Source organism: Lingula anatina, chromosome 3 (genome assembly GCF_051362555.1).
Source record: "Lingula anatina isolate TDL-2025a chromosome 3, LinAna3.0, whole genome shotgun sequence".
Lineage (NCBI taxonomy): Eukaryota > Metazoa > Brachiopoda > Lingulata > Lingulida > Lingulidae > Lingula > Lingula anatina.
The window spans coordinates 672,614-693,995 of record NC_141769.1 but is presented as its reverse complement, the minus strand read 5'-3'; the positions used below and the strand labels follow the sequence as shown (position 1 = coordinate 693,995).

Genomic DNA, 21,382 nt, shown 5'->3' with positions numbered 1-21,382 from the left:
TGTCCCGGCTTTTTTTCATTTTTGGTTTCACAGCATGCACAGTTTCAACCTCACCATCTATGGCTTTAAGTTGCTGCGTCGTCATTTCACTCGCACGACACGTGTCAATACACTTTGCTAATGTAAGGTCCTTTTCACGCAACAATCTAGCCCGGACAACAGAGTCTCTCACCCCTATCACAATACGGTCTCTGATCATTTCATCTAAAAGCGTTCCATACTTGCAAGTGGCACTGAGTTTCCGCAGCCTGTTCACATAGGCATCAATCCCTTCACTGGGCTCTTGTGTACAAGTATTAAACACGTATCTCTCATAAACAATGTTGCGTTGTGGCTCAAAATGATTTGTCAAAGCTTCCAGTATTATTTGCGATCCTTGCGATCATCATCACTCAGGGCTAAATTCTGAAATATTTGAAAACAGTCTTTGCCCATGACCGTAAGTAAGGTAGCTACTCTTATCTCTTCCGACTTAAGATTTAGTTCTGTTGCAATTTCATAATTCTTCCATGTGTCTCTAAAAAATTGCCAGTTAGTTGCACAATGTCCCTTCACGTCCATAGGTTGTGGCGGAGGTAACAAATTCGCTGTTGCAGGGGTAACTGGGGGTGTACTAGTACTGGTAGACATGATTAATCTATGTAACAAATACACAGCTTCTGCAGTTCTACTTTAAGGTCACAATCAACAGTATTTGCTTGTTAAATCTGTCCCGTTTGTAACTTCTAAAAAAAACTCATGAATATATGTCTTTCACTAATCACCAGAGTTTTTTATTATCGACTTCCGATGCCTGAATTTCTGTTCAGTCGGTTCCACTTTTCATCCATAAAATCGTATGATCAACAGATTTCTTCTTTGTATCACACATACCTTCTGTTTCTCTGGTCCTTTAACTTAGTTCTTGACCACTTTAGAAATCGTGTCTTCAGCTTATGTAGACGTGAGCACGAAATTCTGACACCATGTTAATGGAATAAGTCAAACACGTGGATATAACTGAACCGGAAGTGCTCTGGGAGCGTTTATTATATAACAAGTATCAGTAAGAGGGAGCATCCCTTAACAATATCCACCTTAAATCATCATTGAACAGTTTGTACACTGTTTCAGGGACATTGACCGGAAACTCAATCTCTCTTAATATCCATTAAATATCGCAAGGTGTGCCATTAATATCATTCTCATGAGTCTTCTGGCTCAGGGGTGGACTCTATGGTACTGACCCCAAGATGCATGATCTGTACGGGAGCTTCTCAATAGTCCGAAGGTTCATTGGTCTGAAAAATCGTAACATTTTCACCAGTTTATTAATCAAGGGCCCATTGGTCCGAAGGTTCTATAGTGAACATTTGGATCAATGAACCTGCAGACTATTAAACCTTTGGAGTATTACTATGGCCCCATCTGAAGACAACATCATAGAGACACCACTGAACCAAAACAGCACAGATTATACTTTTTCTCCAGAAAAAAAGTCCAGGAACATTATATTTTATTACATGTGTAACCTCCAGTTTCATATAAAATTGTTTGAAGTCTGATTTTGGTTTATGGGATATAAATAACCGTAAGTCATCATGGAACAGTTTGTACACTGTTTCAGGGAGATTGACTAGACACTCAACCTCTCTTAATGTCCATTTAAAATTAAATGCGTGTCATTGATATCATTCTCATGAGATCTCTCTCTTCATTTGTATTAGCCCCTCTCTATTTTCTCTCAGCATAACAGTATGAAAAGTTGGACTACAGCATTTCACCTGCATCTGTGGTTTTTTGCATAAGTGCATGAAACATTTTTAAAACAAAACCTTAATGGAACCAGAATGAGGACACATTCATTTTAGTGTTGAATCCCCCCCTTCGTTCTATCTCTCTCTACCTGAAACATTAGCACATCCGTAGCTAGATTAAAAGCTTATCAACTCCATTATTTACTTTCACAAAATATTCTACCAGGACAACTAAATAACTAAGAAAAAAACCTATATAGAAATGTCTGCTTTATACATCTCTGAATCTCATTACTTGTCCGAAAGAAATGAAGCATTATATTTTCCTACGTAACAAGTACAGTACATAATGAAAACCAGTGAGTTGTCATGAGCTGTTGTCTTCAAACTAACAGAACTGATGAATATAAGTAAAATATAGGCAAAGCTTGAAAATCAGTTTCATCTGACCATTTATGCAAAAATAATGCTGTTTTTAATACAGTAAGCTTGTCAACATTGTGATTTTAGTATGATTGTCACCTCGAGGACTCTCTTTCCAAATATTTGGTACTTGTGACTTATATAGTGCCAACACTTTAAAATCTGGTTAAATATTTTTGCTTAATGAATTCTTTATTTGAATCCATACCCTTAAAAAGCAGAAAACATTGTTTACTTGCAAGATAGATCATTTATTTACTTCTTTCCTATAAAGAATTTTCCCTACGGAAGATGTCTGTCACTTCTTCTTTGTGGTCTTCACTGCTGCCTTGGTCATTTTTTCCTTCTCAGTAAATTTTATTTATCTCAAGAAAATTCTGAATAATGAATCCAGAAAAAAAGGTACCAAAAAATCCCGGAAGCTATGTATTTAAAAAAGCAAAGGAGCACGTCTGAACAGAAATGATGAAGGCACTATCAATAAAAATTGTCGTTTTCAGGCCTTACAGATGAAATGGCAGTTCGTGAACTACAGTCCCGGGTTTGTGATCGACATATTAACGCCCAAACTGCGATGTCATGGCGCAAACATTAAATAGTTGTCACGAGCACTGCAATGGAAATCAGAAATCGCAAACAGTAAATCTGCTCATCTAGCAGTGCGATATGTTTTTTTTTATAGGGGACTTACTGCACTCCTGGACAGCGGTGACTTCTACGCTTTAAACCTCATCCTTAGAAAAGGATCAGGCCTACCGCAAATCTGCTGCTGCAATTCCTTCTTGCAAATTAACATCAAATTTGATGTATATAATTGTATAAATAAGGCCTTGAAAAGCATTATTTTAAACGTTTAGCGGGAATTAATGCAGACTACATACTAGTAGAAGAGCCAAGGCTAAAAAAGGATGAAACACATTTACTGTCATTTTCTTTTTATTTGCAAACAGAAATTGTTTTCTAGCAATTTTATTTCATTCTATGTCATTTCAAAGATTTCCTTTATGCACAGAATGTGCTATTGACCAATTTGTTTAACGAACACCTTCCCAGCCAGCAAAGCGTTGCCGGGCTGACAACGAGTGTCTGCTTCAAAGGTACTGCAATGCGTTGCCCTCAAGATCATGCAAGACCATTCCTGACAGGTCCACTAAATTTTTGGCTGTTTTTGAAGAAAAACGGTGCGATTTGGTAATATTTAGAATTATGATTAAGCTATTCCAAATTCTAATTTAGAGAGGGGAATATTAGTGTGATTTTTATTAGTGTTAAGGTGGGGAGGGGGGGTTACGACCCCAAAGACCCCCAAAAATGCACCATTGAATACTGTCTGTAAATATCTGGTCGGACGTTTACACCACCATATTTTTTCTGTGCAATTCAGAAGAAAAGGGCCGCATTTTGTTTTTTGTTTCGGTGATTTTATCATTTTGTGCCCTGAATTGAGAAAGGTAAGTAGCTTTGCAGGTTATGTAGACAAAGGAAATATAACTAGAATGTTTTCAAAGGTGTGTGATTTGACTTTGAGCTTGTAAGCAGTGATCCTGCACCTTGAACAATAATTTTCTTATTAAATTTGATTGTAGATATGAAGATTTTCTGAAAACTATCCTTTCATTTAAAGATAAATAACAGCAAAATAGTGTTTTTCTGTTTTTTTTTTTTTTTACTAATTTTTAAATTTTATTTCAAGAGGAATGTTTTTTTCATTTTGCCGACCTCTGGTTCAATTGATACTATGGAATCTGATTTGAGGTACTGTTATAATCTCAAAATGGCCACGGAATGGAAAGGTGTGGAAGTACTAATGTGGAAGTAAGATATCGACAGGGGTGGATTCAGGATTATTTATTTATGTATTTTAAATCTATATTCTTAGAAAACAGAAGGGATTTGTACTTTCAGTAGACTGCTTTAAAAAAATTCTCCATGCATCACGTGACTTTAAAATTGGATCTTTTCCATCATTTCTAAAGCTTGGCTTTAATATATATATATGTTTGACAGCTTTGCAGCTTTGTTTCCTGTATGGTGTCTGTTTTTTGGCCAGCTTTGCTGTTCAGTCTAGTTTAATTATTTATTGATTGTTTTTGTGTGAATACTGTCTAGACAAAATGTGGGTGTCAAGTTTTATCCACAGTTTTGCATAATGTGCTGTTATTGAAACATTGAAAAGTAATCCATTAAAGGCGCATTCCTCATGATTTTCCTGCCAAAATGAATTGTTAGAGGTTATTTCCATGTGTTTGAAATCCCCCACAGCCATATGTATATCTTGTAAGCTTTTTATGTTTCCTCAATTCGGACTCTAGAGACCCCAAGACAACAGAGACCCCTTAAATAAGGGTCATTGTGTCATAATTATCTTCTCTGCCTCCTTGAGTAGCCATTGCCAACTTGCAACATCTCTATTAAACATGGTGCAAGGACGCTATTTAAAACTACTCCTCATTTTCTTGTGTGGAAAGAAGGCAATGCTTGTGACCACAAATGTCATTTATTATGACTGCTTAGTCATTTTAACTAAAGTCTTCAATTAATGGAATAAAACATGGAATCCAAATACTAGGACAGGCCTTGCTCTTTACCCAGAAAAATTTATTTTGGTAAGAAAGTCCAATTGAGTAGCCCTTTATCTCTATTGGCAACATAGAACATAGAAAAGTACCAAATGCCAAGCCATCAATGTTTTATTTTCATCTGTATGACACAAAATTCATACACTAAATTCAATGCTTCTGTAAAGAAATATTTCTTCCATCTGTGATTCTAGATAATAATACAGCTCTAGTTACCTTTTTTAGCAACAACTTCATGATATTGATTTTGGGAAAGTTTATACAGTGGTCCCTGCAAGAAATGAAAAAGTAAATGAGCAGTGTGATTTCATTTTGGTTCATTCATAATAAACCATTAAATATCTTAATGTATACTTCTTTTGCAAAAAAAAAAAAATAAATAAATAAAAATAAATAAAAAAAAAATAATAATAATAAAAAAATTAAAAAAAATAATAATAATAAGTATTAAATAAATAAATTATCTTTAAGATAATGATAAAACAATGGTCGTTAAATGTTCGTTATTGAGTTCCTTACATTGAACAATTTTTTCAAAACTTTAGATGTGTAAACTGCAGACTACTAGTACCTGCAAATATTGTGCTGCTCATATTAAATAAATCAGGCTAAACATATACTTAATTGCAGGATCAAACCTTCATGCTTTATAAAACACAACAGCAATTTAATCAAAATGTTAATTTCATACCATGGATCATTTGTCACAATACATGTTTTACCTAAAATTGAGTAAATTGATAAAATATGAAGTTGATTAAGCTTTGATTATTTAAAATCACATATTTCTGACCCATTCAATCATCTGAATAATTCGTGGAACTCACTGTTGCAAGTAAATCCGTCCCCTTCATAACCTTGATTGCAAACACATTTGCGGCCCATAGCTTCAAAGCACTGATCAGTAGGCAATATTTGAGACGTATTTGAATCAATACACATGGCATTTGTATCACACTTCTCTGGAAATAAATTCAAAAAAGAAAAACAGTAAATTGACATCATTCAGCTTATAATCAGCATCATCATATATCTTGCTTACACGATATAATATCATCATTTTTATTAAAGAGGAAGTCATCTGGTCCCGGTCATGAAAACAAGTTTGCTTATGTGTACCTTTAAGGGTAAGGTCATCCTTAATTATCATCCAGATACCAAAAAATGAGTTTTTTCCTGCATCTAATTGTTCAATAATGCATCCATCTTTGTGCTGGTTCAAAACAATAAAAATCCCGTTGAAACTATAAAATATCAGCATTTATTAGTATCGCTGCAATGTATATCAGCATAGGTAATTCAAATGTAATCATCAGTTTAACACTGCTCTATTTTGACCTGAGATAGGAATCGGTGTGAGGCGTAACTCCATCCCTGAAGATTTTATCACAAAAAATATGCCAAGGTCACCGGATTGTAGATCATTTTTGTTTTAATGGTTTCATTTGGGAGTTATGAGCCCCTAACTACAGATTTCATTAAACAATGGCAAGGTTTCTTGCTAAAGGTAACAATATCCTTAAGCGGCTAAACTTACTTAACTGGCGTCAGAGTTTGGAGTAAACAGTGCCAAATATTGGGGCTGTTGATAGTGCTGTCATTCTTTTAATTTTATGCTTTAAACAAATTTTCTGCTTCCTTACTCTTTCATGGGCTTAGGAACTATAAAATTTATCAATTTATTACACTCTTCTATTCAATTTAATTTCTGTACGTTTTCAATATTAGGATGTTATGAAGTGTATGTCTTATGAATATATATATATATATATATATATATATATATATATATATATATATATATACTATTTTTTAAGAATTAAAATACCAGCAGCTGAGTAAGTCAAATGTCTGTTCAGGGTGTATAGACATACATGCACTTATGCAATCAGTTGACAGGTTTAAGAAATGGATGTCAATTTGTAATGATTCATGTGACATACAGTTACTCAAGATCAATTAAATGAGAAGACATTTATTAAGGATGATATATTCTTTTTATTCATTAAAAAATGGTGTGCTATCTAATAAGTTTTGTTATCAACGTATATCTAGGAGTCATTTGGTACCCATTCTGGTACACCTCTATACACATACAGCATTGGTAAAAAAGGTTGTCCCACCCCCATTTCCATGTACTTTTATTTACAAATGATGACCTTACAGCCGAAAATTGTTAGAAATAGCGCTTTTTATTACAGATACCGTGTCCTACATGATTAATGGTTAAAAAGATACAAAATAGTAAAAATATACGCATTTTATACCATTTAGTAAAATTTATAAAAGGTACCCCCTCAAATCCACTGTTTCACTGTGACTTCTAGAGATGTAAAGAAATGTCTATTTTAATAGATTTAAAAATTGAAAAGATGCCATTAAATGTCACCAAATACAGACACCATTAGTATTAGGGTGTGCTTGTTAAAGGTCACGTGCCTAACAGCATGTGCGTCTACTGTGTACTGCAATTATCTCCTGTAGACGGCGCGACAAGCCTTCAACACAGGTAACAATTCTGTTATGTGGGATATTGTCCCATTCATCTAAAACAAGTTGGGGGAGTTGGTCCACGTTTTTATGGGTTTGGTTCTCCTTTGCATTGCACACTCCAATTCATGTCACAGTTGATTAGTAAGTTTAATATCAGGGCTCAAATATGGTGGTTCCATCCTTAGAGCATTGTGCTTCTTCAACAAACACTTGCCAGGCGAGAGGTGTGAGCAAATGTGCAGTCATGATAAAGCCTGGAGTACACCCCAAAGTCAGTACTTAAAGATGGAATGAGATATCAGCTGAGAATGCTACGTTCAGTGATCCCACAGGCACCTGAACCTGGCCATCCATCACTGGAAGGAAGTCGGTTTTGATGCAGAATCAAATTATTTCTTGTATCCCATCGATGGTCAAATGAGGGCCCCTAGACATGTTAAAAAATGCCTCTTGGAAGGGTGTGTGTAGGATAATATTGCCTGAGGTGTTAAGTCAGTCCGCATTTGGAGAACATTCCAAGCCCATGGTATTAGTACATTGTTCCTTTTGGAACAAAATGTAACAGCGGCATTTTACTGTAACATTCTCAACAGAAATCGCACTCCATTTGCAAGAAGTGGCTTCAGGGATGCTACTGTCTTCATTGTGACAACGCACTTGCTCACAGCTCTCGTCTGGCAAGCGATTTGTTGCAGAATCAAATGGCTCTGAGGATGAGACAACCATCTTTGAGCCCTGATATTAATCCTACTGAGCACCTGTGGCATTAATTGGAATGTGCACTACTTTACAGATAAGATCAAGAGCATTCCAAATGGTCTCATTTCTTATTCTTCTGTAGAAATCTCAGAAACCCCAGTTACCTGTACTCATGCAGTATTGACTGAGTTTTCACCTGTATCAGAAGAAGATGTTTTAGCATTAATGAAAAGCATGAATTCTAAATCTTCTGCCTTAGATCCTGTGCCAACACATATTATCAAAGAGTGCATTACTGTTCTGGCCCCAGTTATTTTAAAGATAGTGAATCTCTCTTTTACAACAGGCATCTTCCCATCCAACTGCAAAACAGCAATTGTTAGACCCTTGTTAAAAAAACAAGGCCTGTGCAAACAAGTGTTTAAAAATTATCGACCAATATCAAAATTGCCCTTCTTAGGGAAGTTTCTTGAGAAAATGGCATGTATACAACTGAATAACTATCTAGCTCATAACAGTCTATATGGCAAGTTTCAATCAGCTTATAGAGAAGGACATAGCACAGAAACAGCTCTCCTAAGGGTTCATAATGACATCATGCTTTCCTTAGACAAACAAAAAGATGTTATTTTAGTCCTTTTAGATCTGTCTGCTGCATTCGACACCATTGACCACACCATACTTCTGCACAAACTACAGTACTGATTTGGAGTAAATGATCTAGCACTTAATTGGTTAACCTCATATCTAAAAGATGGAACACAAAAGGTGTCAATTGAGTCGTTGCTATCAGAGCCCACTATTTTAGAGTATGGTGTCCCTCAGGGGTCTGTGCTAGGTCCATTGCTCTTCTCATTGTATATGCTACCAATAGAAGACATTATAGTTAAACGTGGTCTCAACACTGTCATTTCTGCTGATGACACTCAAATTCATGTCACAAGTGAAAGTAATCTCTCCATGGCTATCACCTCAATAGAAACTTGTCTAGTTGAGATTCGGAATTGGATGAAAACAAACATGCTAGCACTAAATGATGGAAAAACTGAACTAATATGGTTTACATCAAGGTCTAGGTCAGACAGTGGAAATGCAATGAAATCTGATATTTGTATCGGTGGTGTCAACATCAATCCATCTAGCTATGTGAAAGATTTAGGTGTCACCTTTGATCAGTATGCAACTATGGATAGACGGATCTCTGAAATTTGCAAATCGGCATCATACTCACTTTGGCGAATTAGTAAGATACGTGACTTACTGGACAAAACTTCAACTGAAAAACTAGTCCATGCTTTCATTACTTCTAAGCTTGATTATTGCAACAGTCTCTTATATGGTTTAGGCAAAAATCATCTGAACAAACTTCAATTAATTCAAAATTCTGCAGCTAGGCTGGTAACTAAAATGGGATGGAACAGCCGAGAGCATATAACACCTGTTTTGATGGAACTTCACTGGCTTCCAGTAAGAGAGAGTATTTTATTTAAAATTGTATGTGTCATTTTTAAAGCAGTCACTGAGAATAAACCACTTTATATCTCAGAACTTATGAAGCAACAGCAGCATGGAAGAGTTACCAGGTCTTCAACTTTTAGTCATTTACTTTTAGAACACAGTGTCTTAGAGAAAAAAGCTGGTAAATTTTACGGTGAAAGAGCATTTATGATATATGCACCCAAAGTTTGGAACACCTTACCTTCTGAAATACGAGCAGCAGGTGACATAGATACTTTTAAAAAGCTTTTGAAGACTCATATTTTTAGAATCGCCTATCAGTAACTATCATATAATTAATTTTAGTTTTTAATAAGGTGTACTGTAATTTTATGATTAATTTTAAATGTTGTCACTTTAGTTTCTTATCATTTTAGAATATGAAATAATTGGTTCTTTAAATTAGCTTTTAGTCCTTTAAAACTGTAATGTGTTCTTATAATAGTATTGTGTTATTTAGCTCTTTTAAGTGAATGTTGTAAGGCGCATTGAGATTTTTAATGGAATGCGCCATAGAAAAATAAATTATTATTATTATTAAGTGATTCCCAAATAGTCTGGACAGATCCCGCCAAGCTCTTTAGGATGAATGGGACAATATCCCCCATAATAGAATTGTTACCCATGTGGAAGGCTTGTCGCGCCATCTACAGGAGATAATTGCAGTACGCGGTAGATGCACACGCTGTTAGGCACGTGACCTTTATTGAGCACACCCTAATGCTAATTGTGTTTGAATTTGGTGACATTTGATGGCATCTTTTCAATTTAATAGACATTTCTTTACATCTCTAGAAGTCACAGTGAAACAGTGGATTTGAGGGGGCACCTCTTATAATTTTTACTAAATGGTATAAAATGTGCATATTTTCACCACTATTTTGTATTCTTTTTAACCATTAATCACGTAGGACATGGTATCTGTAATAAAAAGGACTATTTCTAACAATTTACAGCTGTGAGGTGCTCATTTGTAAATCAAAGTACATGGGAATGGGGGTGGGACAACCTTTTTGACCAATGCTGTATACAGGGTAACTACTTAATATGCAATATTTTTTATCATCGTGTTTGAGTGCTATTTAAAATTTTCTCGACTTGATTCACCAAAAAAGTATGTCGTTGAGTGATAAAAATATCCAGTCTTCTGTTGTGAGGTATTTGGGTCAATAATATCAAATCTGACATAAGATGTCATTCAAAATAAAGGAACACCCCCAGAAAACCATATCAACAGTTTGATGTCAGTATTAACTTAAAGCTAAGATATTAATGAAAATTGTAGCCTCCGGGCAAGGATATGTTACACAGGTAAAGAACTTATTACAGTAAATCATGAAAAGTCATCAACAGTATGACCTCCAGCAGCCGCTTGCAGCGCCCTCATCTTACATGGCATACCCTGTGATAAGTTTTTCAGAATTTGGATGGGGATATCATTCCACGTAGTGATATTTGCCTGTCGCTGTTCATCACTATTTACCGGCCGATGACCATAGCTATTAATTCTGTTAGTTACTTCCGCCCACAGATTTTCAATTGGGTTCATATCTGGGGAGTTTGCAGGCCAGGGCAGTTGCTGAACCCATTGGTTTTGAAGAAAAACAGTGATTCTGCGAGCTCGATGTGGGGGTGCATAGTCGTCATGGTACACAAAGTTATTCCTGAAGATGACTCTTACAAAGGAAAGCATTGTTTGCTGTAGACTGTCTCTGTAGGAATCCTGGTTGAGGTTGCCTCCAAGAAAAAAACAACTGGTTTTGGGCACCGGCATGAAATGCTCCCCAAACAGAGATGTTACCACCCCCTGCTTGCACCCTAGGCAGTACACAATCATCATTTTATGCCTCTAGTACACGTCGGCAAACACGGACCCGACCATCAACCCTAAAAAATCCATATCTGGCATCATCACTGAAAATGACGTGATTCCAGTGTTTTGGCTGCAAACGCACGTGGTCTCCAGCCCATTGCAGACGTCGCTGTATATGACCTGCTGTTAACAGTGGTTTCCCTACTGGTCTATGTGCAAAATAACCGGCTTGCAGTAATCTCCTGTTCACGATGGACCTTGGAACGGGCGTTTGAATGACATTCTGCCACTCTTTTTTGAGGACACTGGTTGTCTTTGTACGACCAGCACAGCGCACTCCAAGGAGAAGGTGAACCTGTCTTCTTGGTGTGATACGCAGACATCCTGGTCGAGGTATTGGAGTAGGTGCCCCTATTGTAACATTTCTTTGGAGGACTTTACTAGCGATTCCTGATAAACGCTGAATTGCCTGACAATGGCTGTCCGTTTCTGGCCATTTTCTCTGACAGCAAGAATCCCATAGTAAACTGCGTTGCTTAGCTGTCGAACCATATTTTCTCTAAGGTACCTGTCAAGTTTCAGAGTGATCCCTTTGTTGCTTCTCTAAAAACAGCCCAAATATTAACCAAACCCATGCGTTTTTATACGAGGGCAGAAATTGCCGAAAAGACCACCCCTCACATTTCTGACCACAGAACATGCAACTGCATGCATCAATTGTTTCAAGAGTTGTGTAGTAATTAGGTAACACACTTGCCTACACAGGGAGTGACAACTCAGTTTTGGATTTAAAATAGTTAGAGAGAAAATAAATATTTTATAGAAAATTTACTCGCCAAAAAATGATACTCCATATTAAGTAGTAACCCTGTATGTATATCAGTACAAGTAAATTAATATGATCCACCTTGCTATCAAGTCAATACCTCATCTAGTACACATAAATGTATTTATTTTGCTTGAAGATAAAGATATTTGTATAGAAATAGAGATTTATATGGGGAAACAAGAGGGGATAGATAAATAAAGGTCTGAGAACCATGTCTCACTGACAAGTAATATTTCAGATATAAACTTGTAGAGCCTGGGTAGCTAATTTCTGACCCTATTACATGTAGTAATGTGAGGAATTTATAAAACTTACTGATATAATTAACTCCGTCCACTCCATATCCATGATTGCAAATACATTTGAATCCAAGATCTTCATTGCAGTGGTCACTAGGCCCTCTTTCACAACTGCCTGCATTAATACATGTGGCATTTGCCCCACAGCTCCCTGTAAATAAGATTTTGAAAATGCAAATTGATAATATTGCAGGATCAAACCTTCATGCTTTATAAAACACAACAGCAATTTAATCAAAATGTTAATTTTATACCATGGATCATTTGTCACAATACATGCATTACCTAAAATTGAATAAATTGATAAAATATGAAGTTGATTAAGCTTTGATTATTTAAAATCACATATTTCTGACCCATTCAATTATCTGAAGAATTCGTAGAACTCACTGTTGCAAGTAAATCCGTCCCCTTCATAACCTTGATTGCAAACACATTTGCGGCCCATAGCTTCAAAGCACTGGTCAGGAGGCAATATTTGAGACGTTCTTAAATGAACACACATGGCATTTGCCCCACACTTCTCTGGAAATAAATTCAAAAAAGAAAAATAGTAAATTGACATCATTCACTATACATCAGCATCATCATATATCTTGCTTACACAATATAATGTTATCATTTTTATTAAAGAGGAAGTCATCTGATCCCGGTTCTGAAAACAAGTTTGCTTATGTGAACTTTTAAGGGTATGGTCACCCTTAATTATTATCCAGATACCGAAAAATGAGTTTTTTCTTGCATCTAATTGTTCAATAAGGCATCTATCTTTGTGCGGTTCAAAACAATAAAAATCCCCTTGAAAATATAAAATATCAGCATTTATATTTTTTGCTGCAATGTATAAGCATAGGTAATTCAACTTTTACTATCAGTTTAACACCTTTCTATTTTGAGGTGAGAAAGAAACTGGTATGAGGCGTAACTTCCTCCCTTAAGATTTTATCACAAAAAATGTGCCAAGGTCATCAGACTGTAGCCATCATTTTTGTTTTAATGGTTTCATTTGGGTGTTATGAGCCCCTAATTACAGATTTTCATTAAACAATGGCAAGGTTTCTTGCAAAAGGTAACAATATCCTTAAGCAGCTAAAACTTACTTAACTGGCGTCAGAGTTTGGATTAAACAGTGCCAAATATCGGGGCTGTTGTTAGTGCTGTCATACTTTTAATTTTATGCTTTAAACAAATTTTCTGTTTCCCAACCCTTTCATGGGCTTAGGAGCTATAAAATTTATCAATTTATTGCAGTTTTCTATTCAATTTAATTTCTGTACATTTTCAATATTAGGATGTTATGACGTGGATATCTTATATATATATATATATATATATATATATATATATATATATATATATATATATATATATATATATATATATATATATATATATATAATATTTTTTAAGATAAAATACCAGTAGCTGAGTAAGTCAAATGTCTCTTCCAGGTGTATAGACATACATGCACTAATCCAGTCAGTTGACAGGTTTAAGAAATGGACGTCAGTTTGTATTGATTCACGTGACAAACAGTTACTCAAGATCAATTAAATGAGAAGACATTTATTAAGGATGATATCCTCTTTTCATTTATTTAGAAATGGTGTGCTATCTAATAAGTTTTGTTATCAACGTATATCTAGGAGTCATTTGGTACCCAGTGTGGTACACCTCTATTCTCGTATATGTATATCAGTACAGGTAAATTAATATGATCCACCTTGATACCAAGTCAATACCTCATCTAGTACACATAAATGTATTTATTTTGCTTGAAGATAAAGATATTTGTATATAAAGAGAGATTTATATGGGGAAACAAGAGGGGATAGATAAATAAAGGTCTGAGAACCGTGCCTCATTGACAAGTAATATTTCTGATATAAACCTGTAGAGCCTAAGTAGCTAATTTCTGATCCTCTCAGTAATGTGAGGAATTTATAAAACTTACTGATACAATTAACTCCGTCCCCTCCATATCCATGATTGCAAACACATTTGTATCCAAGATCTTCATTGCATTGGTCACTAGGCCCTCTTTTACAACTTCCTGCATTAATACATGCGGCATTTGCCCCACACCTCTCTGTAAATAAGATTTTGAAAATGCAAATTGATAATATTGCTTCATTTTAATCATGATTTGACTTGCTTTAACATAATATCACTTAATTACTTGAATTATATAAGTATGTTATCAAACAGGAAGTCTTCTGATACCAGTATGTAGAAACAAGTTTGCTTTTTCATGGCAGATGTATTGCTTGGAGGGTTCAGAAAATGGTTACCTATTGTAGATCAGGTAGTTACCAAGCATCAACAAATAAACCATTAAACAGGTCATTATGTGTCCTTGAGTTTTCTTTAAGCAACTTTACGTAAATCGGACATGAACCATGGAATTGCAGATTGCGTTTTGCGCATTATATGGTAGAATTATGAAAGTTTTCATTACATTATGCCTTTTTAATTTAGATATTTGCATATTCCTGGTCTAAAACATTACATAATTTTTATTACTTGACATTATTTAAGGTTATGTCATATTCACACCATTTATGTTACTTGCAGTAAAAGCAATGTCACCAGCCAAATTTTGAGTACATACATATGTTTGTCCTTTACTTATGCTTTATTAACAGAGCATAATGTTTTCCTTCAAAAATATATGTTGATAACAAAATAACATTGAATAAATCAATGTAATGTTTCATGCAATATAAATATTGAACTGTTAGTTTGATCATTCTTAAAGGGAAAATAACTCTTCGTACGAGGTCTATATTTCACAATAAAAACATTGTGAATAACTCATAGAAATATAATGTATTCTATTTTACAGCAAAAACAGCAGTAATAGCTATTATTCTGATGTCTGAGCTTGTCTTCAGACCACGCGACCTACACTGATGGCTATACTATGTTATAATCTCTAAAGAGATTTTAACCAAAAAAATAATAAAAAATAAAACAATACCATACTTGTTTGTCCTTTAATTATGCTTTAAACAGAGCATAATATTTCCTTCAAAGATGTGTTGATAACAAAGTAACATTGAAAACATCAGTGTTACGTTTCAACTAATAAAAATATTGAAGTGTTAGTTTGATCTCTCCTAAACTATATGCCTAAGCAATTCATTACATAAACCCTTTAAATATATGCTTATTTACCCCTTTGGTACGTTCCAAGAGTCCCCTTGGCAGTCTTAATTTGCATTTTTGGAACGCGCTGCCAGGGGGACTGCAAGGGCAGTCCCTCCCCTAACGAAAAAGTCCTATAGGATCCTATAAGATCACAACCACAAACAGAATTCAAAGTGCTGGGTGAAAGATTAACACTTTCCAAGGCTCTATGGATCCTGGTGCATCAGTAAATTGTAGGAATATACAAAATTAAAAGACTTACATGCTCACTTCGTATCCTGTCTCTTTATCTCTTCATTTGTCTTTCTAATTTTCCAAAAAAATGTGTCCTTCTTCAATCCAGAAATCAATGTTTTCAGATTTCTTGCCTCTAAGCTTCCTAAGAACATTCCTGACATAGCTTCTGGCTTAGATTTTTGAAACAGCTCAACGGTTGCCCGCTTAATACTGTGCTATGTATAGTTATTTGACCTGATTGAGCAAGCTGTAGGCGAACTGTTTATATCAAGCTGACAGTTAAGATAAACATGCCCCTGGCTTGAAATGAATTTGGCCTATTGAAAGTTACCAGTTAATTTTAATCACAAGCCCAACTTAATTTGATGCTTACTAACCATTCTCCAACATTGGCACAACGTATTGTATGAGTTTAATGATAGAAGCGTAATAGAATTATATTAACAAATGTTTTAAGCAACGTATTAACGGAAAAAAATTGTATTTCATAATTTTTTTTGGTGAAAAAGGAAAGCGTGTTCAGAATAGTAAAATTTAACATTAATAACAAGGCAGCACAGCTGTCAAATGTACTGACAAGAAACAGAAAATAAAGATGCAAAAAAGGTCATTTTGTCAATTTTGATGCAATAATAAATAATGCTGTCAATCAACACTGAATTTTAATCATGAACAACAGATAACATGGTCAATAACAGGAGCGAACAGGAGATATATTTTCTGACAGTATTCCACATTATCTTTGTTGATCCATCCTCCATTTTTTATGGTCTTCCAAGAGAAAAAATAGATACCCGTCAATATAAACATTAAAATCTGACCGTCTTCCAGAAGACCCAGAAGATGGTCTCAATCCGCCCCTGAAATAAGATTACAGTTTCAGGACCACGAGAGTTCAAATTCACATAATGTTTAAAGACATAAATACCAATAGAACTGCTTATGTGGTAATACAGAAGATGCGCAGAGGTTCAAATGGATGGGAGTTAAATGTCACATCTTGAAAATGCCAATGTTTGAAAAAAATATTCCAATAAAGCTGCTATTCAAACTTTCAATCTTGCTGTATTAACATGATATGAATAACCCCACTGAGTTTGAGGATAGATAAGGCTCTGTTATTCATCAATAGCATTAATGTTAGCATTACACAAAATAATTTTTTTTGAAAACTTATTTGCAATATTAAACAATATTTACCTGCATAAATATCACTGCTTCCTTATTATGGACGGTTATCTTGCAGAGAACTTGACCTATGGGAATTTACAGTATCAGCAAGTATGTTTTACGTTATCTCATTTAATGGCCTCTTGAATCTTAATTGACTTTATAGCTTTTAACTTATTCCCAAGGGGAAATTACAAATGTGACCAGTAAAGGTCTTCAGGCCCATGAGTCACACCTTAAAAAGATGCAGAAAATAGGTCATTTTCTCAATTTTGATACAATATTAAATAATACTTATAACAGCACAACCAACACTTAAAGGGATAATAACTCTTTGTATGAGATCTACATTTGTATATTCCACAATAAGACATTGTAAAAAACTCATAGAAATATAACATATTCTGTTTTACCACAAAAATGGCAGTTATAACTATTATTCTGATATCTGAGCTTGACATTGCACCATGAGACCTCCACAGATGGATATACTCTGTTATAATCTCCTAAGAGATTATTACAAACAAGGCAGCAAAGCTGTCAAATGTACAGACAAAAAACAGAAAATAAAGATGCAAAAAAGGTCATTTTGTCAATTTTGATGCAATAATAAATAATGCTTATAATAGCACTGTCAGTCAACACTGAATTTTAATTTTGCACAACAGGTAACATGGTCAATAACAGGAGCAGACCCAGAGATATTTTCTGACAGTATTACAAAGTATCTATGTTGATCCATCCTCCATTTTGATGGTCTTCCAACAGAAAAAATAGATACCAGTCAATATAAACTAAATAACCTGACTGTCTTCCGGAAGACCCAGAAGATGGTCTCAATCCACCCCTTCAATAAGATTACAGTTTCAGGACCATGAGAGTTCAAATTCACATGATGAAAGTCTCAATATTTGAAAAATGATGACAGTGCATAAAATAATATTACATAATGTTTAAAGACATAAAAAACAATACAACTGCTTTTGTAGAAATACAGAAAATATGCAGAGCCCCAGGCAGAAGAGAGTTAAAAGTCACAAATGCAAGTGTTTGAGAAAAAATTATAAAGGAAAACAACAAAACTAGAAAAGCACTTTGAGAGTGCAGACCTCTGCCAAGGCAGCAATTGTTGATTATTATTGATAATTGATTGATTATTGATCCGGACCACCACCAAAAATTAATCATTGTCCTCTTTGGCCCACTTCCGACAGTTCCTGAAAATTTCTGCAAAATCGGTCCATAACTTTTTGTGTTATGTGGATGACAGACAAACAGGGGTGAAAATATAACCCCCTTGGCAGAGCTTGAGGTAAATATAATTCCAATGAAGATGCTATTCAAACTTTTAATCTTCTATATATATATATAACTTATTTGCAATATTAAACAAAATTTACCTGCATAATTATCACTGCTTCCTTATTATTAATCTAGCAGAGGGCTTTACCTTTGGGAGTTTACAGGGAAATATCAATAAGTGTGCTTTACGTAATCTCATTTAATGGCCTATTAAAGCAAATGACTTTATAACTCTGAAATTGATCTACTGATACCCAAGGGTAATTTACAGACTGACCCACTCAAAGGTCTACAGGCCCATAAGTCACACCTTAAGAAAGCACAAAACTATAATGCCCAAAATAGGAGACTACCAATCCTGATGCAATAATACATAATGGTTAACTGCACAGTCAACATCAACTTATGCACAACAGGTAACACAGACGAAAGTAAAAGCATAAGGCTCCAGGCCCATCAGAGTTCAAGTTTATACTTAGAAAGTGCCAGAATGAGAAAAATGAAAATTTCACAAAAAATGCATAAATACAATAAACATGATAATCCAATAGATCTGGTTTTCTCATGAGCTGAAGGCCAATCCTAAAAATCGTACTTGTAAGTTTAAAATCATAATAAGTAGCACAGTTTTCTTTTCATAATGTTTGCAGTAGCAGTGCAAAAAGATTGTTGTCAATTTTGATGTAACATTACATAATAAATTAGAGAATAATTATCACCAATTTTTGTTTATTGACTATAAATAGGATGGACATGTAGAAAATAGGATTATCATTTGGCTTCATGTCCATGGGAGCTCCGAGTCCCACAATGAATATGCCAAAAAGATAATGAATATTACACTAAAATGTATAATTTCCAGAAAAAGAAGCCAATTAGACTGCTTTTCTAACTCAGGCTGCATTTTAGTCCTGTGTTTCTTTTTTTGAAAGTTTGACAGTCATAAGTAACACGTTTTCCCATAATGGTCATCAAGGCAGCAGCACCAAAAGTTGTGTTTTCTTCTATTTTGATGCAACATTACATAATGCTTAACAGCATAATAATCATCGATTTTTAATAATAAAATATAAGTGTCATGGATTTTCACAAAATGTGACTAGCATGGGTCTTCAAGCCCGTGGAGGTTCGAAGTCACACCTTGGAAATGCCAATATGTGAAAAATTAAATTTTCACAAAAAACTGTTTAATTGCCAGAAAAATTTACCAAACAGACTGCATTGCCTACTGAAGCTGTATTTTAGTCCCATGTTTCTTTCCTGTAAGTTTGAGAACAGTAAGTGACATGAATTTCCTTAAATGGTCATCATGGGAGCAGTGCCCAAAATAGGGGTTTCTTCAAATTTTGATGCAATATTACATAATGTTTTACAGCATAATGACCATCAATTTTTAATTATAAAATATTAGTATCATGGTTATTCAGAAAATGTAACTAGCAAAAGTCTTCAGGCCCATGGAACTTCAAAGTCACATATTGAAAATGCCAAAATGTAAACAAGACAGCACTGTTCTGAAATGGGTTTATTTCCATTTTTAACACTTTTTTAACATAAAACAAAATAAACAGTTTACTGCCATTTTTATATGACCAATGAAGAAAATTGATGAGATGGGAAAAGTATCAATAGAACAGTGTTAAATGTCCAACTTCCTCCATTCTAAGATTCTGAACATAGTGGATGAATGCATCTGACAAATTGTAATGATATGAGTTTATTTCCATTTTTGACACTTTATTACACAATACATGATAACAAGTTTACCATGATTTTTACAAAATCAACTAACAATGTTGTAAAGATGTAGGAAATGTCAAACAAACACTTTTACGTATCTTATTAGTTCAATAATGAGACTGTTAACATGCCTAAGAATTGAATGTGAGGAAATGTGAAAAAACAGCATAACTTCTAAAATAATGGACTGATTATGCTGATTTTCAAACTCAACCTGTGTTTTAGTAAGATTGGCCCCTCCTGTGAGTATAATGACAATTGGCCAATCTGTTTTTCTTATATTGTGTTATCAGTGTTGCATATATACTGAAAAAAGTGAAAAAACAGCATAAATTCCCTATAAGTGCCCGATCGTGCTGATTTTCGAACTTGACCTGCGTATTATGAATATTCATCAGTTCTGTAAGTTTCAAGCCAAAAGGTAAAATGGTTTTCCACTTATCGTGTTTTCGGTGCTGCATATATGCTGAAAAAAGAGAAAAAATAGCCTAAATTCACTAAAAATGACCCAATCATGCTGATTTTCGAACTTGACCTGCGTATTATGTATATTCATCAGTTCTGTAAGTTTCAAGCCAAAAGGTAAAATGGTTTTCCACTTATCGTGTTATCGGTGCTGCATATATGCTGAAAAAAGTGAAAAAACAGCATAAATTCCCTATAAATGACCCGATCATGCTGATTTTCGAACTCGACCTGCGTATTATGAATATTCATCAGTTCTGTAAGTTTCAAACAAAAAGTAAAAATAGTTTTCCACTCATCGTGTTATCGGTAAAAGTGCACGGTGACGGCAACGACGGCAACGACGGCGACGACAGACGCAGATGACGGCTATATGTACAGACACATCTGTGTCTGTACATAAAAAGAAAATAACTTTTTAGAAAAAATTCACGGACTAACTTTGAATGTAGAAATTGATTCATTTACCATTGGTAAGTATGGGAAAATTGTGGTTTACCTCAGGAAAATTCAATTTTTGGCCAAAACGAACAGTTATTATCCCTTTAAATTTAATCATCCACAACAGGTAACATGGTGAAAAAAATTACATTTTCAGGACCATATGTGAGAGTTCAAATTCACATAATGAAAATCTCAATATGTGAAAAATGATGACAGTGCATTAAATAATATTACATAATGTTTAAAGACATAAAAATAAATACAACTGCTCATGTGGAAATACGGAAAATGCACAGCACTTCTGGAGGATGGGACTTAGAAGACACATTTTGAAGATGCTAGTGTTTAAAAAATAATAAAAAAAAATTTTTAATAAAACATAACAAAAAATTCCAATAAAGCTGCTATTCAAACTTTTAATCTAGCTGTATTAACATGATATGAATAACCCCACTGAGTTTGAGAAAAATAAGGTATTGTTATTCATCTATAGCATGTTGGCATAA

The 21,382-nt window shown here is 34.5% G+C and overlaps 1 protein-coding gene across 1 annotated transcript in view; it reads right to left on the bottom strand.

Annotated features, from left to right (window-relative positions):
* Positions 1 to 7,384: 7,384 nt before the first annotated feature.
* Positions 7,385 to 21,382, bottom strand: part of LOC147762760 (uncharacterized) — a 33,635-nt gene continuing 19,637 nt past the window's right edge. Inside the window, exons 3-6 of the mRNA XM_087007701.1 lie at positions 14,323 to 14,457; positions 12,759 to 12,893; positions 12,385 to 12,519; positions 7,385 to 7,485 (exon numbers count right to left, since the gene is read on the bottom strand). Of these exons, the coding sequence (XP_086863827.1) occupies positions 7,385 to 7,485; positions 12,385 to 12,519; positions 12,759 to 12,893; positions 14,323 to 14,457 (506 nt within the window). The remainder of the gene's footprint in view (positions 7,486 to 12,384; positions 12,520 to 12,758; positions 12,894 to 14,322; positions 14,458 to 21,382) is intronic.